Source organism: Schistocerca nitens, chromosome 5, assembly GCF_023898315.1.
Source record: "Schistocerca nitens isolate TAMUIC-IGC-003100 chromosome 5, iqSchNite1.1, whole genome shotgun sequence".
NCBI classification, from domain to species: domain Eukaryota; kingdom Metazoa; phylum Arthropoda; class Insecta; order Orthoptera; family Acrididae; genus Schistocerca; species Schistocerca nitens.
The window spans coordinates 53,616,169-53,642,609 of NC_064618.1; the positions used below are offsets into that span (position 1 = coordinate 53,616,169).

Genomic DNA, 26,441 nt, shown 5'->3' on the forward strand with positions numbered 1-26,441 from the left:
ATTAGAGCTCTACCAGAGGTTCAGATACTTTCAGAACCAGCACGAGTGCCTGGCTTGTCCCCAACGTAGCACGTGTGGGGCATGATGGGGTTAGTGACTCGTGGGACATCTACATGTCTTGTAGAGCAACACGAGCAAGTCGAGGAGCTGTGTAATAATGTAATCGCAAGATGTCAGAGCTTCCGTTACCGGCTTTGGGCACTATACCATTTACCAATAAGGGTGTTTCAGGATTGGTACATATGACCGTACCTGATAATCGCTTGAGCTTTACTTCAGTGAAAGGAAACGTTTTAAGTACATCTTTTGTGTAATTTCTGAGTTGACTGGGAAACCCAAAGACAATATTCTGATTTTACTTTCCGGCAGTGTGTTTTCTGATATGAGAAATGCTAATGTATCCCAAATACAATGGGTATTGAAGCCGCTACTGCACTTTGTTCCAACGGGGCGTTTTGTTAAGATTAATGCCACTGTTTCGGGATGCTGGGGAGAGGCGGCACCTGTGTAGTGTGGGGTGGCCGGAACCGCTACCCGCGCAGCTTCCGGCAGCGTCAGCAGTCTGAGCGCGCACAATACGTGACGTGACCGGCATGCGACGCCGCCAAGCGACGCCCCGCGACACCGATCTTCTGTTTACGACCGCCTACAGCGCGCCGACGCACCCCGCCAACGCCATTAAAAGTGCCTCGCCGCCTGTCGTCGCCAGTTAGGTCGAGAAAGCAGTAATAACGCGAAGACGAGCAACAGGGACTCCAACCAGGACATGGAAGCTGCAAGGTATCGATATGTGGTATTGTAGCAGCAAGTCAGTGAAGTACGCCTACATTCTGAAGATATAATACTTCCTGCAACTAGTTATGTTACATGTTGTTGTTGTTGTTGTTGTGGTCTATAGTCGGAAGATTGGTTTGATGCAACACTCAACGCTAGTCTATTCTGCGCAAGCCTTTTCGTCTCTGCGTAACTATTGCAACGCTCATCGATTTAAACCTGTTTACTGTATTCACCCCATGGTCCCTCTATACAGTTTTTACTCCCCACACTTTCTCCCTCTGCCAGATTGACGACTGTTTCGTATCTGATAATGTGTACTTCAGGACAATATTATGGAAATGGAAGAGGATGTAGATGAAGATGAAATGGGAGACATGATACTGCGTGAAGAGTTTGACAGAGCAATGAAAGACCTGAATCGAAACAAGGCCCCAGTAGTAGACAACATTCCATTAGAACTACTGACAGCCTTGTGAGAGCCAGTCCTGACAAAACTCTACCACCTGGTGAGCAAGATGTATGAGACAGGCGAAATACCCTCAGACTTCAAGAAGAACATAATAATTCCAATCCCAAAAAAAGCAGGTGTTGACAGATGTGAAAATTACCGAACTATCAGTTTGATAAGTAACGGCTGCAAAATACTAACGCGAATTCTTTACAGACGTATAAAAAAACTGGTAGAAGCCGACCTCAGGGAAGATCAGTTTGGATTACATAGAAATATTGGAACACGTGAGGCAATACTGACCCTACGACTTATCTTAGAAGATAGTTTAAGGAAAGGGAAACCTACGTTTCTAGCATTTGTAGACTTAGAGAAAGCTTTTGATAATGTTCACTGGAATACCCTCCTTCAAATTCTGAACGTAGCAGGAGTAAAATACAGGGAGCGAAAGGCTATTTACAATTTGTACAGAAACCAAATGGCAGTTATACGAGTCGAGGGGCATGAAAGGGAAGCAGTGGTTGGGAAGGGAGTGAGACAGGGTTGTAGCCTCTCCCCGATGTTATTCAATCTGTATATTGAGCAAGCAGTGAAGGAAACAAAAGAAAAATTCGGAGTAGGTATTAAAATCCATGGAGAAGAAATAAAAGTTTGAGGTACGCCGATGACATTGTAATTCTGTCAGAGACAGGAAAGGACTTGGAAGAGCAGTTGAACGGAATGGACAGTCTGTTGAAAAGAGGATATAACATGAACATCAATAAAAGCGAAACGAGGATGATGGAATGTAGTCGAATTAAATCGGGTGATGCTGGGAGAATTAGATTTGGAAATGAGACACTTAAGGGACTCCGGAACGCCCTATACTTGCAATGTTAAAATAACGCTTATAAATTACATCTTTCCTCACAAAGTATTTGAGGTAGGAAGTTGAACTTTTTACAGATTATTTATTGGAATATGGGCTACTACTTAACACAGGGATTTTACAAAATTTTAGTTCAGTTATTAAAGATGATTTTTTTTCAATTGTAATGAAAATTCACAACATTTTTTTTTGCAATTTTTTATTTATATGTTCAAAAATATACAGTTTTTTGGAAAAAGGCTGTGTTAAATTATGCAGAAGGTACTGTGTAACATTTACTGAAAGTTTGAAACAAATATATTTGGAAGATCCTTAGAAAACATGTAATTAGTATGAGAAAATAAAAGTTTTGGGAATCGAGCGACAAAGATTGGATTAACTTTTTAGTGCAATCCAGGTCCATAGGATGGATTATCTTCATCCTCTGCAAACTCCTCCTCCAGCTTCCTCTTGTTCCTCCTCCTGTTTACTCTTGCTTGTATTTCTAGACTCTTTACAGCCCTGTCTGCAGCCCGAAGGCGTTCCTTGTCTAAAGCAAGCGTCGCTCGTTGTTGTGTTCGTAGATTTTGCTACCATTTTCTTCAGTTGCAGTTACTGCAACACTGTTCCAAAAGGTGGTCATGTATGAACACTTATCACATTTCAGTTGTATTTCACTAGCAAGTTTTACGTGCTTTATTATGGAGAGTTCCAGACCAACTTCACTACAATGAATACATCTTACACAGTTTGAAAAAATTCCTTTGAGAACCGACATATCAAATATTTCATTCACATCCGATTCGCCCATAAAACATTCATAGTTTTCACTCATTGAACCAAGCTTCTTCTGTGTAGTGTTTTCTTTCACACTTTGAGTGCTATGGGCAGGTGTACTTGAGAGGTTAGGTTCACTCACTTGGTTATCGTCTTTATTGTTTACAGTGATAACACATACCTTTGGCTTTCCAACATTTCTCCTTTTCTTAAAAGCCTTCAGAGGATTTCTAATAACTTTACTTTTACTCATTATTATACTTCAACAAAACAGAGACTCAAGAAACAGAATTAATTACGAATATTTTCGAGATAACGACAGAGTAAATAAACATGAAACAATCGACAATCACACCAGCGATATATATTGAACCATCACAGGTTAGCCACAACACATACTTTATCTCACATCACTAAAATGTACCTGATGAACACGGACGTTAATAATAACACCATTTGATAGCAGTTTAACAGCGCCACAGTGGGTCACGCCCATGTCGAACACATTTCAAAAAAAATTTAAAAATAGTTGTAGTCCTCGGAATTGAATAAATTATATATCTATTAAAAGATAATAGTCTGCAGATTCAGAAAACGCAAAAAAGTAAAAATTGAACTTTTCATGATTTTGAGCCTTTCCGGAGCCCCTTAAAATAGTAACGGAGTTTTGCTATTTGTGGAGCAAAATAACTGATGATGTTCGAAGTAGAGAGGATTAAAATTTAGACGGGCAATGGCAATTAAACCGTTTCGGAAGAAGAGAAATTTGTCACATCGAGTATAGATTTAAGGAAGTCGTTTCTGAAAGTATTTGTATGGAGTGTAGCCATGTATGGAAGTGAAACATGGACGATAAACAGTTTGTACAAGAAGAGAATAGAGGCTTTCGAAATGTGGTGCTACAGAAAAATGTTGAAGATTAAGTGGGTAGATCACATAACTAATGAGGAGGTATTGAATAGAATTGGGGAGAAGAGGAGTTTGTGGCACAACATGACTAGAAGAAGGGATCGGTTAGTAGGACTTGTTCTGAGGCATCAAGGGATTACCAATTTAGTATTGGAGGGCAGCGTGGAGAGTATAAATCGTAGAGGGAGACCAAGAGATGTATATACTAAACAGATTCAGAAGGATGTAGGTTGTAGTAGGTACTGGGAGATGAAGAGGCTGGCACAGGATAGAGTAGCATGGAGAGCTGCATCAAACCACTCTCAGGACTGAAGACCACAACAACAACAATGTGTGCTATCAAAACATAACTTATTGTTGTCCCATCGTTCCACAAATTTCTTTTTTCACCTTTTACATTCACCATCCAGTCATTCTTTATTGTATATACACATTTCCCTTCAGCATTCTTCTGTAGTAACCATTTCATAAGCTTCTATTCTCTTGTCTCAACTCAATGCCCACGTATCACTTCTGTATAATGTTACACTCCATACTAATGTCTTCAAACAGTACTTCTCAGCATTTCAGTTTACATTAAATGTAAATGAATTACTCATTTTCAGAAATGCTTTCCTTCCTATTGCCAGTCTGCAGTTTATATCCCCTCTACTTCTGTCACCGTTAGTTATTTTGCTAAAACAAAACTAATCTATTCCTTTTAGTATCACATTTTCTAACCAAAATCCTTCAGTACCGTCTGACTAAATTCCACCACAGTCTTTCACCTCTGTTTTACTTTTTTTGAAGTACATCTTTTAACCTCCTTCCGAGACATTATCCATTCCTCTCAATTGATCTACCAAGACCTCTTGCCATCACTGACAGAATGGCAATGCCATCAGCTAACATTAAATTTTTTATTTGAACTCCCTTTCATTTTCCTAATTTCTTATAGGTTTCATTTGCTACTTTCTCAATGTACAAAGGAAATAACATAGCGGATAGACGACAACTCGCTCTCACTCCCTTCTCAACCGCAGCTTTCCTCGCACGTTCATCGACTCGTGTAATTGAAGTTCTTTTTCTGTACAAGTTGCAGTTAATCTGTTATTCTCTGTATCCTATATGTGCCAGCTTAAGAACTGTGAAGAGTGAAGCGTAGTTAACGGTGCAAAAACTTTCCATAATTTCTCTAAGTCTACAAATTTATAAACGTTGGTTTGCCTTTCTTCGATTTTCTACCATACGTCGTACGGTCAGAACTGCCTTACGTGTTCCTACATTTCTTCGGAGCCCAAACATAATTTATTCTCTGTCAATAATTGTCATGATTTCCCAAATCTATGACTTATGAAACCGATACTTGGGAAATACTCACACCGGTCAGTACCTGCCGTCTTTGGAAATGTTATTAATGCATTCTTCTCGACATCGGAGAGTATTTTGCCTGTCTCGTTTAATTTCTACATCAGGTGGAATAATGTGGCATTTTCTGCCTCTATCAGGATTCTGAGTAATTCTGAGGTAGTTTTAATTTATTCCAGGCACCTTGTTTCGACCTACGCCTTGCGGTACTCTTTCAGATTCTCCTCCAAGTCTTTCTTGTCATCTTCACATAATTTTCATCTTTTTCTAAGATATTTCCTTGCAGTTCATTTGCCCTGCATAGAAATTATATTCATTCCTTTTACCTTTCAGTTATCCCCTCTGTGCTTAGTAGCGGTTTGCATTTGAGCTCTTAATTTTCACGCAACTGCTTCTCTTTTGTCCAAAGATCTCGTTAATTTCACTATAAGCGACATTTTCCCCCTCATCATGCCTGCTTCTACAGTCTTGCAATTATCCTCTAGGTATTCCTGGTTAGTCATTTACCAGGAACGAAAATCCTTATCGGTAAAGCGCAACGTATAGTCGTATTTAACTTCTGGAGCCTCGAATTTTAGAGGGAACGGGTTTCTGAAGGACGCATAACGTACACGGGACGAACCGTGTGCAGTCGAGAGTTGTTATTTAGCCAGGTGAAACCGTTGTCTGTTGGGTCAACACGAGGAAGAATTTGGGCATGAAACATAGTGTCTTTACAGATATTGAGTGTAGTGTAAACCGCAGCGGAAGATGGGAAAGAGAGGAGGATAGATTGAAAGATGTGTTTTCCATATATGTGACATGACAGCTTGAAGTCTTCCCAGGACAAAAAAGTCAAAATAATATTTTCTGTAAGAGCTGCTTGAAGATAACCACAGAAAACTCTTTAAATTCATGTTAGAGGGACGTGAAAAACGATAATGTCGTCGGCGACAATATCATAAGAAGAGAAGTGAATGTAAGATTGACTCATTAACTGACTCTTGAATTTCTGAAAGGACTTTTGCGTGTAAGTGAGATCTACGAAACAACGACTGCCTTGACAAATACGGAAAGACCTCCCCTTGCTTCCAACGGTATTACACTACTGGGCATTATAATTGCTACACCAAGAAGAAATGCAGATGATAAACGGGTATTCATTGAACAAATATATTATACTAGAACTGACATGTGATTACATTTTCACGCAATTTCGGTGCATAGATCCTGAGAAATCAGTACCCAGAACAACCACCTCTGGCTGTAATAACGACCTTGATACGCCTGGGCATTGAGTCAAACAGAGCTTGGATGGCGTTTACAGATACAGCTGCCCATGCAGCTTCAACACGATACCACAGTTCATCAAGAGTAGTGACTGGCGTATTGTGACGAGTCAGTTCTCGGCCACCATTGACCAGACGTTTTCAGTTGGTGAGAGATCTGGAGAATGTGCTGGCCAGGGCAGCAGTCGAACATTTTGTGTATCCAGAAAGGCCCGTACAGGACCTTCAACATGCGGTCGTGAATTATCCTGCTGAAATGTAGGGTTTCGCAGGGATCGAATGGTGGGTAGAGCCATGGGTCGTAACACATCTGAAATGTAACGTCCACTGTTCAAAGTGCCGTCAATGCGAACAAGAGGTGACCGAGACGTGTAACCAATGGCACCCCATACCATCATGCCGGGCGATACGCCAGTATGGCGACGATGAATACACGCTTCCAATGTGCGTTCACCGTGATGTCGCCAAACACGGATTCGACCATGATGCTGGAAACAGAACCTGGATTCATTCGAAAAAATGGCGTTTTACCATTCGAGTATTCAAGTTCGTCGTTGAGTACACCATCGCAGGCGCTCCTGTCTGTGATGCAGCGTCAAGGGTAACCGCAGCCATGGTCCCCGAGCTGATAGTCCATTCTGCTGCAAACGTCGTCGAACTGTTCGTGCAGATGGTTGTTGTCTTGCAAACGTCCCTATCTGTTGACTCAGGGATGGAGACGTGGCTGCACGATCCGTTACAGCCATGCGGATAAGATGCCTGTCATCTATACTGCTAGTGATACGAGGCCGTTGGGATCCAGTACAGCGTTCCGTATCACCCTCCTGAACCCACCGATTCCATATTCTGCTAACAGTCATTGGATCTCGACCAACGCGAGCAGCAATGTCTCGATACGATGAACCGCAATCGCGATAGGCTATAATCCAAGCTTTATCAAAGTCGGAAACGTGATGGTACGCATTTCTCCTCCTTACACGAGGCATCACCAACGTTTCACCAGACAACGTCGGTCAACTGCTGTTTGTGTATGAGAAACCGGTTGGAAACTTTCCTCATGTCAGCACGTTGTAGGTGTCGCCACCAGCGCGAACCTTGCGTGAATGCTCCGGAAAGCTAATCATTTGCATATCACAGCATCTTCTTCCTGTCGGTTAAATTTCGCATCTATAGCACGTCGTGTTGTAGCAATTTTAATGGCCAGTAGTGTATTAAAATATATTAATATTCGATTGGTTTGCTTTCAGGTGTTTTCGGAGGCGAACGTGCTGTTCAGCGTGGGCGGCAAGCACTACGACGGAGAGCCCATCACGTACACCTACATCGAGGACTGCATCTTCGAGAACTCGCGCAACATCTCTATCAAGCTGCACCATCGCGTCGGCCGGTTCGTCAAGCTGCGGCTACACTTCGCCAACAGGTGGATCATGATCAGCGAGGTCACCTTCGACTCAGGTAGGTTCGTCAGAGTGTGTTTGCACGGTATAGGCACAAATTTTCCATTACCTACCGCTGGGCTGAGCCGTCTTGGTTTGGAGACACTTGTGGCGGGCTACAATACTGCGGCGCAGGGATTTCATTGTGTTCCAGGAGTGGAGACACGTACCTGTAGACAAACAAAAAATTTCGTTTTCTCGAAATGACAATTTAAACATTTGGACTACTTCTGGTATGATGTCTCTGCAAGGAAAACATCATAATGTCATACAAACGTTACGGTGAGACAAGAATTACTTGTGGTGGTGCTGTTAAAGTTATTATCTGACTGAAATGAAAGTGGCGATGAACTTACTCTGATACAGCACTCACAGTATCAGCAAGAGAATACCTTGTGTATATGCAATGTCTCACCTTTGTCTAATTTATAACATGGCGTCAGTACAAAATAAACTAGAGCAGGTATCTTAAGCTTACTTGACTTTGGAGGCTCGTAATAGTTACAAGTTTTCAGGGAAAGGAAAGATTTCATTAGAGATGTACGCAGTGATCCTGCTATTCTATACCTTTTTTCATTTGTTGATATCTTTGACTTTATTCCCCTTCTGTGTCAATTGATTTTTCACTTTTGAATTTTATAAATTACATACTTGTATATTTATTGCCATAAACGGAACATACTACCGTAAGCAGAACTCTGAAAATAATTAATTATTTAAAAAGTATAATGTGGAACATACGCTGGGTGTTAAAAAAGTCATTGCCAACCTTTCAGTAAACTTTACTCACAGATAGGAAAATAAAACGTGTTCTATGGACACGGGTCTGCAAATGTTTTATATCCCTGTTAGAGGTAATTTTATACTTCTCTTGATATTCACATTAATCGTGGGGAACACAGCTGGTTTCAATAATACTTACCAAACATAATGCAAAAAGTTGTGGTGAATATCTCAGACAATGTAGGAAGAAGAAAAAATTTTAGTGACAAAACAGAACTCAAGTAGGGAGTCCCACAGGGTTCAGGTTTCGGTCCACTCGTATTCCTTATTATGTGCCGTCCAGAATCCTTACGAAATTGTGCAGTCAAGTAATCGACAAAGATTTTCTGTCAACGTTTGGGCCGACATTCTTTGGTGACTGTTTGTCAGACTTCATGTTCTTCCACCCAGGCTCAACGGAGAAACCTGTCATAATCTACTGTTTTGCTAGAAGAGGTACCTTTACGAGTGGGACAAGACAAGTACTTCAAGAACGATAGATCACGTCCTCATTTTAGTGTTACGGTTCCTAAGCATCTGAAAAAAAAAGATTGCTTAGTAGATGTGTAGGTACAGGTGGACGAATCCCTTGGACTCCGTGCTCTTCTGACCTACGCCCATCAGAATTTAATTTGTGGGGAATTTATTTTGTGGGGAATTTCAAAGCTATTGTGTACAGAATGCCGGTACAAGTTCAACAAAGTCTCTGTGCCTTATTGCGGAAGGCTGTTAAACAATATACAGTCATACGTCAGAGCATCAGGGATTCAATGTGATGACTAGTTGATGCATGCATCCTTGCTAACGGACGGTATTTCAAACATTTCATTTTTGAACAATTTGTTTCATACTTTGCTGATGTGTTCTTTTATAGTGCGTTTCCCATAATTAATTTTTGAAGAGCTGTAGGAATTGACCTCTAAAGCGTTTCTGTACCCATGTACATATAACATATTTTCTTCCTCTCAGTGTGAGGAGTGCTTCCTGAATGTTTGGCTGTACCATTTTGCTAAAACCGGTATGTCACGCTTGGTGAAACACCCAAATAAATGAAATACATGACAGCCAATATAATAACGCAGTATTTGTCATTTATAGTCTGTTTAGGCAACAATACCCACTTTCTGTGATAGGTACAAAACACTCTATCCACAAACAAATATTACATTTACAGCACATTTTTCTTGGAGTTCCTCGGCTTCTTTTGCGCCACCCTGAGGTTGCAGTGGTCCAATATTAGCCCTTTCTACCCCAATCTGCTACACCAGAATCTCCACCAGATTCCGTATTAGTTTCAGGAGGCTCAATAAGTGGATGTGTTGCAACTTCTTCCTATTCCTCAAGAATAGCCAGTTTAGTGCACAGGCAGGCCTCTGAATAAGAAGGAATCATTATAATGAACGTTCTGCCTAGTGTAATTAATTTGTAGCACATCTAAAAACAGGATTAGGAGCCATAATAGTGAATTGTATTACGTAGGTAGACTATATCAGAAATTTCATCATCTTAACCTCATCATCAAGCAAACGTTGTTAACACTGCAAGATAAATTTGGACAGAAAATTCTAAAATATAATCTTACTCAGAAAAAATCTTCAGTAGTTGAAGCACCAGACATTGACCTCTTCCTGCATACTGCTGGTACAAACCCGCCTAAATACCGCATCAGCAATAGAACTTTCATATCTAACAGGCATAAAACAATAGGAAATTAAATGTATGTATCGTTGCCAACATGAGAACACAATGGCAGACTGTTACGTGACATATACACTACGTGATCGGAAGTACCCTGACACTTTGCTGAAAATGACTTGTAAGTTCCTGGCGCCCTCCATCGGTAATGCTAGAATTCAATGTGGCGTTGACCCACTCTTAGCCTTGACGGTAGCTCCCACTCTCGCAGTCATACGTTCAGTCAGGTGCTGGAAGGTTTCTTGGGGAACGGCAGCCCATTTTTCACGGAGTGCTGCACTGAGGAGAGGAATCGATGCCGGTCGGTGAGGCCTGGCACGAAGTAGGCTTTCCAAAACATCCCAAAGGTGTTATATAGGATTCAGGTCAGGACACTCTGCAGGCCAGCCCATAACAGGCATGTTAGTGTCGTGAACCACTCCGCCAAAGGGCCGTGCATTATTTTCCATTCCTCCAGCCGCTGGATGGTCGTCGGTGCCATGTGGACATGTTGCAGTACGTCTGTGCAGCGCATCCCGCTCGTGGTCGATTTAAGTGGGAGAACGGGCAGGCTAATCAGTTCGCCGAATATGCTCTCGTTCAAGGGACCAGCCACCTGCGGTTGACACATTGTCACCCATAACAATGAAGTCAGGGCTGAATTCGTACCTGAAAAGACGCGTGTGGAAAAGGAGTGAAGTGTCAGAATAACGTTGACCGATGAGTATACCATCTTCAAAGATTTGCAGGTCAGTGCACGCATGCAACGTTACGCCTCCCCATACCATATAACCTCGACCACCAAACCGATCGCGTTCGACAGTGTTCGCGGGTGCATTACATGTTTCCACCTCTCGGCGCATGCGGTTACGTCCAGTACGGTCGAAGATGGTAATTTGGTAGTCAAGGTGGTACGGTGTTATGAGGCGTAATATTGCGTGGGCGTGCAGACCTCCAAATTTTTGAGCACAATACACTCACCGTTCAACGCTGTTGTGGCACTGTACTCCTTCCCAACTTGCGTGTTTTCAGAGCTTCGTTTGTCCCTGACTTCATTTTTATGGATGGTAATGTGCAATCAAATTGGAGTGCGCGGACGGAGGAGCCCTTGGAACGAGAGGATATTTGGCGAATGGACTCACCTGTCCTTTCCCGACGACTTACGTAGGATCGAGCAAGTGTGAGAGGCATTGGGGAGACCTGTGCAGCAATTACACATGCACCAACGACCACCTGACACTGTCAACCTCGCTGTTGGCGAATCGGAACGCCCTACCACAAGAACACTATCTCCCCGTGTCCAAGATGAGTGTACCAGCAAAGCATAAATTACGGTCCGTAGTATTCGCTAACCCTAATGAGAACCACGTCCAGCCGTCTCCGGCGGACCGTTATGAATCACGGTGACTTCAGTATAATTATTATCTTTGAATAAAGTATCATTTCTGTTCGTCTAATTGCTTATTTCCTTCAGTTACCTTCCGCATTATATTGTAGCAGCTATTTCTACGTACTTCTAAGGTCAAAGTATCATCGAGTTACGTTTTTGGCAGTGACTTGCCATGCGGAAGATAAATTTATCCTTAAGTTTTGCACAGCGATGTACTTATACACTATTCCTTCATCCCGCTATTGTAATTATTTTTTCTCTCTCTCTCCTGGTAGGAGGAATGTCTTGACATAAGCTGACTTATAGGCACCTACCGCTATTCCATACATATAGCTCCCGTAGGAATCGCGAAGACAAGACTAATTACAGTGCACACAGTGGGGTTAAAGCAACATTTCTTCTCGCGCTCCATACCAGAATGGCACGGATCCTCTGCCATGAAGTTCACAGTGGTTTGCTGAGTATACAGGTAGCTTAAGACGGAGGAAATTTCCATGTTCCGCTTCGCCTTTAAAACGTCCTCTGGACGTATCATGACTATCAGGGGCCCTGTAGCTTGTATCACCCGAAGAAACAGAGTGGCTCACTCGCCCCCTTTACGTGACATGGTCGCTGGCCCCTAAGAATTGTGATGGCTACTTCAGTAGCAACGGTGGTCCATTCAGCGTCCACTTGCGAGCGGGTTTCTGTCGGCGGCAGATCTCTCCCCGCTACAGTTTTCCCGTGAATCAAAGAGAGAGTAGCGTTCGTGGTGAGGGAAGTGGGTTTCCCGTAAAGAACGCCACAGCTGAAATACAGTGCAGTGCAGCAGCCGGGCCTGTACGTTCATCTTGTTCGTTCGACTTTTCTCTGTTAGTCGTAGTAGCCACCGATTTCTGTCATCTGTTTATTCTTAACACACTTTATAGAAAATAGAGACACAACGAGTGTGTCTACACGCTGCGAAAGGTTCAGTATAAGTTTGTCAAACAGCCTTTAAGTGACGTACTTGGGGAAAGTGTGTGGGGACTCACCTGCTCGCTTTCAGTTTGCGGAATCTAACAGCCGACAGCCAACAAAAACTGACACGGCTGTTCCCTATGGCCGCTCGGAGTCCCTTCACAGCTGCCACTTGAGCGCTAGGTCCATTTTTGTAAGCAGCTGCATTTAGTTCACTGTGTACCTGGTTCAGCCAATACTAGAGTTGCGCTCTATCAAAACTACCGAACACTAGTTTGGGCACACTTCATAATAACGTAGTAAATGGTAGGATTGCCGGTAGTGTTAGTGGAATTGGTAAGGAAAGAAACTTAGAGGAAAATGTAAGAGAGAAAATGGGAGCCGGTGATTCCTCCTTCTTTTTCCGTTTGTTGGGTTCTTTGTTTTGGACGTAATTAAAACCGCATATTATTCAGTGTTAGTCCATTGTGCATTTTATACCCTTCAAGAATATAAATTGCATTTCAATACTTATAAAAAGTAATTGATCTCGTAGTTCCTGCGGGTTTATGTAACCAAAGCAATTACTTTTTAGGCAAGTACTGTTTTATTTTAGTTTTTTGTTGAACAAATTGCATTGTCTACAGCTGCGTGATATATCTGTGTTGTTTTCTTCATTTTTACCACAACATCCCTCTGTTTAACGTTACAAAACAAATTTGGAATAAAAACTGACGTAAACATTGCGAATTTCAATTCTACTGTAAATACTGTTGATTCTTAAGATGGGAGGATAACTATGTACATCAAAAATGTTCCACACGTTACCTAGACCTTTACATATCCTCACTAAGTTTCTACACAATTCACCGCTTCCGATTTTCAGAGGAAACTAGTAAGACAATGATCATATGCGTAAAGAAAGCGATCGGTATTCGGTAACGACAATCGGTATGCAACACACACGTACAACGTTCAGGTAACGCGGGTACTACATTCATTTACGATAACTACCAGGAGAACTACCGTAGTCTGTGCTTCTTTATGGTCGTCTACCGTAGCCTACGGTAGTTTTACAGCTTTAGTCACTACCGACATCCTTATATGTAACTTCAGACTCCGACTCGGGCTGCATTCCTGATCGTCATACTGCTTGCCTATAATGGCCTATTTTCTGTCTCGGGTTATTCCATCCTCTCTCAGGAACTGTCTATATAGTACAGCTTCGGTATAGTACGTCTCTATCAACGCTGCGGTTTTGGTTGTATCGATACCCAATGGAATAATTTGTTCTAGAACAGCCCTGAATTATTTTCTAATGATTCTATGACTGATTCTGTCTTGCAAATAAATTGTGGTTGCACGTCTACGTCAGAGAAGCAGACATTACAAACAGCGTTAAACAATGTGGAACTTTCCGTTGTGAGCTTTTAGTACTGTGACGTCTAGTTTGACATGGAATTAGAACCAAAATGGTAACTGCTACTTTCGACATAATTACAGGAACGTCAGAGATGGAAGCCAACAAAGATCTGCCGGAGATTAAACTTCCTATCCTTAAATTTATACCAGGTGCGATGAGTGGTAACGCAACACATTTTTTCTCTGCCAATTTTGGCTGAAAAACTGCAGAATTTGCTGTGGAACATCGTGGAATATTCCCGCTTCAGCCCGTACAGTTTTGTAAAGTCCCGACAGGTGGTGGCCCCGTGCGTAGTCTTCAAAATGGCGTTTGTAACAGAGGTGGGTTTCAAGCAGAGAGCTGCATTAAGTTTCTTTTCGCAGAAATCCAGAGCATCGGAGATGGTCACAGGCGATTGCAGAATGCCTATGGAGGCCTGGCAGTGAACAAATGTCCGGTGATTAGCTGAGAAAACCACCTGTCATCACCGCAAAAAGGTCACGTAAAACTGTCCGAGACCCCGTGTGCCGGCTGACCGCACATAGCTGTGACGCATGCAATGTTGGAACTTGCGGAAACTCTCGTTAGAGGTTGTACTGTCTGCCATCGGGTTCCCCTAAATGGCAGGCAGCACCGCATAACAGCCACGTTATGAGGGAAACAAACCAACAGCCAAACAGGCGAAGACATCAGGTAAACACGCCAAGAGTCCAGTCAATTAATAGGAACCTATCCTTGCAGAGGTCGCCGCGACATATCCGGCCACGGATTCCTACTCCGGGTTTCTATTGACTCCAGCTCACCATACAGGCCCGGCCGGTCGAAGGCAGACCAGCACACCCCCTGGTTGCTCCTCTCCTCTCCCATACGCGCCCCCCTGCCACGTCTTCACTGTTGTATCCCCCTACCCTCCATCTCTACACCCTTCATCTCCTTTCCCAAGGTGGCTTCCATAAACTCCCCCTCCCGGATGGTGCCCTCTCTCCCTCCATTTATCCCTCCTATCAACTCTGATCCTCACTCCCCTCCTTTCCTCCATCCTTTCCCTGGGCTCCCTCTTCTTCCCCCCTTTCATCCTGTGTTTTCTCCCCGCCTACCCTCTCCCTATCTCCTTCTTCCCCCCCCCCCCGAGTCCTTTCGTACTCCCCTCCTCTGCCATCCCCACTCCCTGGCTCGTCTGCTCAGCACCCCCCACCCCTCTTATGTATCCTCATCTTCCATTGGCTCCTTTCCCCCCTCCCCCTTCACTTTTCCTCTCCTTCCCCCCCTTCTTTTCCCGTCATCTGACCACTTTCCCCCCACCTGCTCTCGGGTGTGGTATGTCATATTTGTGCCAACTTTTTAGTGCAGTGTTTAAGTGAGTGTTCAGTGTTGTGCGTCTTTCCACAGTGTTGCGAACAGACATCATGCTGTCGCTGGGTGTGCATTTTATATCTCTTGCGAGCAGAACCCAGACTGTCGCTGTGTTTTTTAATTGTCTGTCTATTATTTTTCTGCTTCCTGTGTATTTTATTAGCATCATCAACCGTGTGTTTTATGTTTAAAGCTCCAGAAGTTTCTGCCATTTTACCTTTAAGTCAACGATTTTATCTCCAACTGTTATTATTTTTTTATTATCTTCATCTTTTCAAAACAAATTCTGTAGGCTGAAGAGCGGCGTAATAAGCTACTGCCATCCCGCCCCCTTTAGGGGGAATCGAATCTCAATAAAGGAAAAAAAAAGGCAGACCAGTCTTCGTCCGCTGCTAATGGCAACCGCTATAGCAGAGTCTCCGAGAAGGTAGCACCGAAGCCGCTATACTGCACCGCCGATCGAAGTACCAGCCGACCGAGAGGAACCACATCTCCGGCTAGATCGACGGACGTCTACATCTATTGTACAGCCAGCTATTGTATTCTAGAAGAAGTTACGTTCAATAAACTGTTGGAGAATACAACAGAGGTGATCGACAGATCACAATCAAACCCCAACTCGCTGGTTTTCCTTGCTATATAACAGAAGATCATAAAGAGCAACGAAGCACTGTTTCTGCGGAATTGCTAGAGGGTTACTATGCTGCTGGTGACAATTTTTTGTCGAACACCATCTCGGGCGATGAAACATGGGTTCATCACTTCGGACTGGGAACAAAACGACAAGACATGGAGTGGCGCCTCCGAAGAAAGTGTTCAGGGTCGCACCCTCAGCCGGTAAACTCGTGGCGACTTTCTTCTGGGACAAGTAAGGGGATATTCCGTTTTATGTCGTCCCGACTGGTGCAACGATCAACTCTGAAGTATATTTAAGAAGTTGAAGAAACGACTTCAGCGTGCTGGTCGCCACAAAAATGCAAACGACCTTCTCCATGACAGCTCAAAGCCTGACACAAGACTGCACATCCCAGAAGAGTTCACAAAACTTCACTGTTCCTCCTCATCCACCATACAGCCCAGATCTTGCACCTCCTGACGTCCGTCTGTTCAGCCCACTGAAAGATTCCTCACAGGAAGCAGCACGTGGATGATGGGGAGTTTATTGATTCAGGAAGACACTAGCCCCAATGTCGACCAGTGGAGTGGTGCCATGCGGGCATACATGCCCGGCCAGTAAGGTGGCGTAAGGTCTCTACATTGAACGTAGATTACGAGGGCAGTTCAATAAGTAATGCAACACATTTTTTTTCTGAAACAGGGATTGTTTTATTCAGCATTGAAATACACCAGGTTATTCCCCAGTCTTTTAGCTACACAACACTATTTTTCAACGTAATCTCCATTCAATGCTACGGCCTTACGCCACCTTGAAATGAGGGCCTGTATGCCTGCACGGTACCATTCCACTGGTCGATGTCGGAGCCAACGTCGTACTGCATCAATAACTTCTTCATCATCCGCGTAGTGCGTCCCACGGATTGCGTCCTTCATTGGGCAAAACATATGGAAATCCGACGGTGCGAGATCGGGGCTGTAGGGTGCATGAGGAAGAACAGTCCACTGAAGTTTTGTGAGCACCTCTCGGGTGCGAAGACTTGTGTGAGGTCTTGCGTTGTCATGAAGAAGGAGAAGTTCGTTCAGATTTTTGTGCCTACGAACACGCTGAAGTCGTTTCTTCAATTTCTGAAGAGTAGCACAATACACTTCAGAGTTGATCGTTTGACCGTGGGGAAGGACATCGAACAGAATAACCTCTTCAGCGTCCCAGAAGACTGTAACCATGACTTTACCGGCTGAGGGTATGGCTTTAAACTTTTTCTTGGTAGGGGAGTGAGTGTGGCGCCACTCCATTGATTGCCGTTTTGTTTCGGGTTCGAAGTGATGAACCCATGTTTCATCGCCTGTAACAATCTTTGACAAGAAATTGTCACCCTCAGCCACATGACGAGCAAGCAATTCCGCACAGATGGTTCTCCTTTGCTCTTTATGGTGTTCGGTTAGACAACGAGGGACCCAGCGGGAACAAACCTTTGAATATCCCAACTGGTGAACAATTGTGACAGCACTACCAACAGAGATGTCAAGTTGAGCACTGAGTTGTTTGATGGTGATCCGTCGATCATCTCGAACGAGTGTGTTCGCACGCTCCGCCATTGCAGGAGTCACAGCTGTGCACGGCCGGCCCGCACGCGGGAGATCAGACAGTCTTGCTTGACCTTGCGGCGATGATGACACACGCTTTGCCCAACGACTCACCGTGCTTTTGTCCACTGCCAGATCACCGTAGACATTCTGCAAGCGCCTATGAATATCTGAGATGCCCTGGTTTTCCGCCAAAAGAAACTCGATCACTGCCCATTGTTTGCAACGCACATCCGTTACAGACGCTATTTTAACAGCTCCGTACAGCGCTGCCACCTGTCGGAAGTCAATGGAACTATACGAGACGAAGCGGGAATCTTTGAAAATATTCCACAAGAAAGTTCCGGTTTTTTCAACCAAAATTGGCCGAGAAAAAAAATGTGTTGCATTACTTATTGAACTGCCCTCGTACATTGGAAAATAAGGATTTGTAGCCAAAAAATGGGGGAATAATATGATGTATTGCAACCTTAATAAAACGAAAGTTGTATCAGAAGAAAAAATGTGTTGCATTACTTATTGGACATCCCCTGTAGAATTCGTATAAATAATAAACGAATTGATATCTCCACAGTAATTCCATTAACAGAATTCCACTAAATTCGACGTTTTTTCCTTGCCATGATAGTATTTTTATCACTGGATATTATTTTGCGAAATTATTAGGACAAATGGGAAAACACATGGTCTTTTCAATCTGTGTATACAGAACCTAATGTCGAATTATCGGTTTCACGTTGCTTCGCATAGTAATTGTCGAGCGCATTTGCCGATACGGAAATGCAAATATCGTAATAGAGCTGTGGGAACAAGGTATGTGGTGCGCACTTCGATAGTGCGTCACAGGAATGCAGAATCGGGTAGCGGTGGAACGCTGAATTCCGCTCTGGCTGAATTTCGAAATGCGGCTGCAAGGCCAGTTATTTCACAGGTATTGTATTCCGTTAAACACCTGGCATGCCTCGATCCTAAACAATACAAATTACCCGTTTGGCTGCGAGCTTGCTGCGCGCTCACTGTACATCGGTGCGAGAGTAGGGAAGTGCAGGAATTCGGTTATCGCTGGCAGCGATACGAGCCTCTCGCCAGCTGCATCCAGTTCAGCAGTAACAAACTGCACAACCGTTTAAAACAACGGTACTTTATAGGTGGGCCACACAAAGAGGCCCTGAAGGAAGTCACAAACATTAGAGTATGTGATTCAGGAGTACTGGTCTCCAGTTTGAGACATGATACTTTACATCATCAGCCTGTACGATATTTTTAAACTTCCTGGCAGATCAAAAGTGTGTCCGGGCCCGGAACTCAAACTTAACTCCGGCTTACGTTGCGAATTCCGGTCCAGCACACATGTGAAATCTGTGAAGAAGTTTCAAGTGATACTTTTATCTGGTTCCGGTCTAAGGCGCTGCAGTCATGGACTGTGCGGCTGCTCCCAGCGGAGGTTCGAGTCCTCCCTCGGGCATGGGTGTGTGTGTTTGTCCTTAGGATAATTTATGTTAAGTAGTGTGTAAGCTTAGGGACTGATGACCTTCGCAGTTAAGTCCAATAAGATTTTCACACTTTTTTTTTATCTGGTGCAGTTCAATATGCAACGGATGTGCTCAGCAACTGTCATTTTTTCCGTAAATTTGAGATAATGAACAGCAGTCAGTCGTTAATAATCTGTTTACTGCAGATCTAGATTTCAAACACTGTGTGGCTATCACCAGTGCTAGGAACATATAAGAATACATTACAATTACATAGACATTGCACGAATCAAAGCATAATATAGTTGTATTAGCTATGTACTAGAGTAACATACAGGTGAGATGCATGTCAAACCATCAGTCTGGCTTGCGTGTACAAATAGCTCCTAGTAGACTATCCATGTCAGTGTGTCAGTTCACACTAAGGGCGCTGTTAACAACTGCTACACAACACACGTTTGTGTACACCGTATTGTTGTGCAGAGACCACTATACATCAGTAGCTTAGATTCGTACTTTTGTCTTATTGAAATTCCTGTATTCTTATATGTTTTAGCACTGATGATAGCCACACAGTGTTTGAAATCTAGGTCTGCAATAAACAGATTATTGGCGACTAATTTCTCTATATTCTCTCAATTTTATACCTTTATTTGTGCTAAGAAGTTGCGGGTATAGAAGTGAAAATAAATGTAAATGTCGTGTGATTAGGGCCCCCTGTCGGGTGGACCGTTCGGAGGGTGCAAGTCTTTCGATTTGACGTCACTTCGGCGACTTACGTGTCGATGGGGATGAAATGATGATGATTAGCACAACACCCAGGCGGGAATCGAACCCGGGCCCTTAGGATTGACATTCTGTCGCGCTGACCTCTCACCTACCGGTGGCCGACGGGTATAGAAGTACAAAAATCAAGAATAGTCGTTCAGGAGTTATTGTAACTGTTCCTATATCAGTTGGAAGGACACACGTGACGTTATTTTTAAACATTCAAGAGTTGCCACGACCGCTATGTGCGGATAAAACGTCTCACCTGAATGGTTTGCAGCATTTCAATTGAAAGTAAAGCGCCAGCAGGGACTCTTTAGAGACGTCTGTGGAACAGTAGAGCGAACATCCACCATGTCACGAAGGACAATTGCGACCAATGATCAGGTCGGCATAATCGCGTTATACGCAGATGGCTTGTCGAACAGCGAAGTTTCCTCACGTGTGCACCGGAGTCAAAGCAATGTGGTGCGGGTATGAAATCGGTTCTAATCCACAGGTACTGTCGAGGATTTACGTCATACAGGCCGCTCATGTTCGAAAGTGCAGATAATGATCGATATCTACGAATTTTGAGTCAAAGTAACCCTGGGCTGCGTGCAACAGAACTGAGTTCGGGTTTCGAAGAGGCTACAGGTCGCCATGCATCGCATCGCACTGTTAGGAGTCGACTGCATGATACAAGTGTTTTGTCCTGACTACCAAGACAAGAGTGACGTCGTACACCACAACACCACGGCCACGTTAAAGACGGACAAGAAAGGATGCAGAATGGATGCCCAGGCTTGACGTTGGGTGTTGTTTAAGACGAAACTTGAATCTGTTTCTACCCTGATAATCACAGACAAATTGTTTGGAGGCAATCCTGTAATATCCAGCGCGTCCAATAGCGTGACCCACATTTGAAACAAGGCGAGGGCGGAGTGACGTTCTAGGAAGGGATTACATGGGGCCACTGTACCATCTAGGTTGAGGGGCGAGATTCTGCAACCAATAGTGTCACTGTTTCATTTAGATGGATGATAACAGGGGCTCATCTTTTAGACACCGACAACGCAACGACGGTATACTGTACGCGACTTACGCAGAATCGCCATTGAACAGTGGGACTATTTATTCCAAGAATAGTTTGATACTCTTGTCTGTGGTATGCCACGACTGATTCAAGACCTCATTCGAGTAATGGGACGTCACACCACGTACTGATGTTGCTCACCGATGTGAAACAAACGATTTTGCGGTTGCACAAATGTTTTTTCTTTATTTTTTTTTTATTTATTTATATTTTTTATTTCGGGATCCAGACACGTTAAAATGAATATATGTGCGTGCTTCAGAGCCAAAGTTTGGTTTACTGTGCCATGAATGTCGAAGTAAAGTGCTCATGCAAAAGTTTTGCTGATGTGCGTATATAACCTGTTAGTAACGTTTGCCGAATTGCGAGAATCCATTGTGAAAACCGACATAGTACAATTACAGTCAGATATCCAAGACCATTTTTCTTTCACGTTCTGTTAGAAATATTAAGTGTTGTAGATTAGCCACGAAAAGTGAAATACATGGACAAATGCGTGATACACACCGTGCTGTTATACGATCGCACAGTGCGCATCATGCATTTCTCCTAGTATACCGACAGTCGCCGAAAAAATTTTTTGAAACGTAAAATGTTAGGAACGTTCATTTGAAAAATTCGCAGTGTTGTTTCTCTATGATAAAGGATTTTACATGTGACTTATTGAGAATGGTTTGCACTACCATCGATGACACTGCCAAACAATATGTTAATTCCTGTATTAGACGACCAAAGCAATGTGTTTGATTGCACTTGAATGTTTTTAACCAAAACTGAAACGCGTCTTCGTTATTCCATGAGTCTTTTGAATATTGCCTGATAGATAACCGGAAAAGAAGTAGTGTGACGTTACAAATTTTGAGGAATATAGGCAACTCGGGCTCACATCACAACAGTACTCCTGGATAGTTGTGTATCTGAAGGTTTCTGCATGAGGTGGTGCGTTATTGTGATGCAGCAGAACCTTATCAATGAGGCCGCAAAGTGTGTGTGGTCGTGCTTTTACGATGGGACTTAGACTTTTAATTCTTCGGTCGTTCTTTTTAGCTCTCCTAAAAATATTGTACACAGGTTTCGTTATTAGTGTTAAGTAACTATGCCTTACTACCTTAGATGTCTGCACTCCACTCTCAAATTGCATAGCAATCACACCATTAGAATGAAATAATACATAATTCCGCAGAATAATTAACTTTAATGAAATGATTAACGGTTTTATAAAACTACTGGTACTAATGGTTCTAAGGTAGATTCTGTGACATCGAGTGGCCTAGTTCTGCTATTCTTCTTCTGTACGAGTGGTACACGAGAGGTGAGAAATACCGAAAGTGGACATGGCCAAAGTTTTGATATTTTGTGGCAGTTGGTTTGACATCGCTTCGTGTGGCTAATTTTGTAGTGTTGGCAGAAGAGCCAACACCGTGTTGCTAGAGGAGGCCGAAATGCACGCGTTTAATTACTCGCAGACTGGCGTGAGGTCTGGAACAGGACAATGTCTGGAGAATTGCAAATAAAGTACGTAGATGATGTAATACTTAACTTTAATCCATAATTGGTGTACATCGCTCTTGACGGTACAGGTTTTATAATAAGCTCAATATAACTGGCAATGGCGCCTTGCTAGGTCGTAGCAAATGACGTAGCTAAAGGCTATTCTAACTATCGTCTCGGCAAATGAGAGCGTATTTGTCAGTGAACCACTGCTATGAACGTCGGCTGTACAACTGGGGCGAGTGCTAGTAAGTCTCTCTAGACCTGCCGTGTGGTGGCGCTCGGTCTGCAATCACTGACAGTGGCGACACGCGGGTCCGACGTATAGTAATGGACCGCGGCCGATTTAAAGGCTACCACCTAGCAAGTGTGGTGTCTGGCGGTGACACCACAAATTTATCCTAAAATCAGTTAATTAATACTTATGGGAAAGTAAGCGACAAAAACACTTCTCTCGGATTGTAACACATAAACCTATAGAGCGAAGCAACCGGGATTCGTTACCATTCACTTCACTGTACATGACACTCAGAAGGACATGTCACAACGTTTTCTCTTCCTTCCTTGTTTTTCCTCCATTCTTAATGACTATACACTGTGCCTTTCGTGAAGGTAGTTTTAAATTTCAGCTGGAAGACGTGCACTACAATATAATAATTTTCTACTCTGTCGAGTGCAAAACTAAAAATAATTATTTAAATCAGCTGCTAATTTTAGTGCAGTACAGTGAACTGATTAACAATTAGCAAAAAAATTTCAATTTTCTGTTGCGTCGTCATCAACCGTGTAACAACGGGTGACATGTGCCGGCATGTGGTGCTACACGTTTATAAAACATTTAAGACGGCTCTTAACATTTTTGTCCCTTTCTGGATCCTGCTATAAGCTACTTGCAAATGCCAACATTAGCATCATGTATTTGAAAGGCACAGAAATCTGCATCGTTATGAAGGCGTGACTGTAGAAACGCCTAGAGCATGCAAAACATTGTGACACTCGGTATGTTCTACATCTGCATCTACATCTACATCTACATGCATACTCTGCAAATTATATTTATGTGCCTGGCAGAGGGTTCATCGAACCACCTTCACAATTATCTATTATTCCAATCTCGTATAGCGCGCGGAAAGAATGAAACACCTGTATCGTTCCGTACGAGCTCTGATTTCCCTTATTTTATCTTGGTGATCGTTCCTCCCTATGTAAGTCGGTGTCAAAAAAATATTTTCGCATTCGGAGGAGAAAGTTGGTGATTGGAATTTCGTGAGAAGAGTCCGCCGAACCGAAAAACGCCTTTCTTTTAATGATGTCCAGCCCAAATCCTGTATCATTGCTGTGACACTCTTTCCCATATTTCGCGATAATACAAAATGTGCTGCCTTTCTTTGAACTGTTTCGATGTACTCCGTCAGTCCTATCTGGTAAGGATCCCACACCGCGCAGCAGTATTCTAAAAGAGGACGGAGAAGCGTAGTGTATGCAGTCTCTGTAGTATGTCTGTTACATTTTCTAAGTGTCCTGCCAATAAAACGCAGTCTTTGGTTAGCCTTCTCCACAACATTTTTTATGTGTTGCTTCCAATTTAAGTTGTTCGTAGTTGTAATACCTAGGTATTTAGTTGAATTTACGGAGTTTAGATTAGACTGATTTATCGTGTAACCAAAGTTTAAGGTGTTCCTTTTAGCACTCATATGGATGACCTCACACTTTTCGTTATTTAAAGTCAACTGCCACTTTTCGCACCATTCCGATATTTCTCGTAAATCGTTTTGCAGTTTGTTTTGATCTTCTGATGACTTTATTAGTCGATAAACGACAGCGTCATCTGCAAACAACCTAAACGGCTGCTCAGATTGTCTCCTAAATCGTTTACATGGATAAGGAACAGCAAATGTCCTATAACACTACTTTGGGGAACGCCAAAAATCACTTCTGTTTAGATTGTAATTTATTTCCACAGGTCCCACACAGTACTCCGTTGTAGACGAGATAACTAGAAACGCTTTTCTCATATTCCTACAATAGTAATATAAGAATGCACTAAACGCACTGCAATACTCTCCACTACGTTATTAACCATTTTGATAGACATGAAAGTTACTGCACGTTAGAAAGTCAGTTTCTTATGTTTCAGTGGTCGCACATGGGAACTTCTCGGAGGAAGTGGTCCCGGTACAGGACGCTCCTGCACAGACCGACGTCTTCATCGACCGCAAGAAGCAACACGTCGGCGGCCGGCCCGGTGAGTTTTCTCAACTTTTCCTTCCAGCTTGTGACTTCATCTGGATGTCCACCCACTTCTGACCTCTCTCCTCCTTGTGTTTTGGAGGCAACGCCTCGCTGTCGGCCAGTGTGCTCCAACCAGCCCATAGCTCTTTGTTATTTGTCCAACTCCATAGAGGCTTCCCACTGTACCTTCCTTAATCGAATCTGTGAACACGTTACGAGCATGTTTGTGAACAATTTTACTTCTGATGTGAAGTGTACTGGTCTCAAACACAGGAGCGCGTCCTAACGGAAGGTGGTCAGTAGAAAAACGGGAGCTCAATAAAGTGCAAGCATTTCAGATAATGGATTGCCTTAGTATATTAGAAGTAAAATACAGAATAGAGCAATATCTGAGTACTGACATGTGTAGAATGAGATTACGTGACTTACCGAATGTGTTTGTTAGTCATGAGCTGGGTGGTACATAAAACGATTATTCAGTTCCATTACTTTTGAGAAAATATCTGTCAGCGGGTTCGCCGCCATGTTCGACTCAATCATACACACTTGTCTTGGTCTCTATGATTTATACGAAAGTTTATTCCATCCTATCAGTGTTAGTTCTCTGTACCACATATTTAATCTGAAGAAATTGTTGAAGCACAGCGTTTAATCAGGAGCGATAGTAAAAAGAATGTCTCGATCAAGACTATGGTATATTGTTGATTATGCAGTATTGGGTTCAAATGGTTCAAATGGCTCTGACAAGGGAACCTCCCCATCGCACCCCCCTCATATTTAGTTATAAGTTGGCACAGTGGATAGGCTTTGAAAAACTGAACGCAAATCAGTCGAGAAAACAGAAAGAAGTTGTGTGGAACTATGAAACAAATAAGCAAAATATACAAACTGAGTAGTCCATGTGCAAGGTAGGCAACATCAAGGATAGTCTGAGGTAAGGAGCACCGTGGTCTCGTCGTTAGCGTGAGCAGCAGCGGAACGAGAGGTCGTTGGTTCAACCCTTCACTCGAGAGAAAAGTTTACTTTCCTTATTTTCGCAAAGTTATGATCTGTCCGTTCGTTCATTGACGTCTCTGTTCATTGTAATAAGTTTAGTGTCTGTGTTTTGCGACCGCACCGCAAAACCGTGCGATTAGTACACGAAAGGACGTGCCTCTCAAATGGGAACCGAAAACATTTGATCGCAAGGTCATAAGTCAACCGATTCATCCACAGGGAAACACGTCTGATATATTCAATACGACACTGGTGACGGCATGTGCGTCACATGAATATGATGTCGACCCACCTAACTTGTACACTTGGCGAATGGGTAAAAAGATTCTTCTACCTTGCCCGATTTAGGTTTTCTTCTGGATGTGATAATCACTCCCAAAAAAGTGATGAAAACGTAAGAGTTTGTCGCATAAACTGCAACAAATGAATGCAACAGTTTCACAGTCGCACAGTTTTCGCTGTGCTCTGTCAAAACATATGTTTTTAACGTTTTCAAATTTTTCCGTGTGTAGACCGTTAAATCCTGCACATGTCCAAGCAACTTTGAACATGCCCTGGAATTTTGGAGAGCTAACCACGGGACCACGGCGCTCCAGAGCTCACAATCTCCTTGATGTTGCCTACCTTGCACATGGTCTACTCAGTTCGTAATTTTGCTTATTTTTTTCATAGTTCCACACAACTTCTTCCTGTTTTCTCGAGTGATCTGTGTTCAGTTTTTCAAGGCCTATCCACTGTGCCAACTTATAACTAAATCTGAGGGGGGTGCGATGGGGAGGTTCCCTTGTGAGCACTATGGGACTTAACTTCTGAGGTCATCAGTCCCCTAGAACTTAGAACTACTTAAACCTAACTAACCTAAGGACATCACACACATCCATGCCCGAGGCAGGATTC

At 43.1% G+C, this 26,441-nt stretch overlaps 1 protein-coding gene across 1 annotated transcript in view; it reads left to right on the forward strand.

Annotated features, from left to right (window-relative positions):
* LOC126259594 (discoidin domain-containing receptor tyrosine kinase B-like) overlaps positions 1-26,441 on the forward strand; it is a 416,947-nt gene that overhangs the window by 299,303 nt on the left and 91,203 nt on the right. The window contains exons 8-9 of the mRNA XM_049956504.1: positions 7,621-7,828; positions 24,454-24,561. Of these exons, the coding sequence (XP_049812461.1) occupies positions 7,621-7,828; positions 24,454-24,561 (316 nt within the window). The remainder of the gene's footprint in view (positions 1-7,620; positions 7,829-24,453; positions 24,562-26,441) is intronic.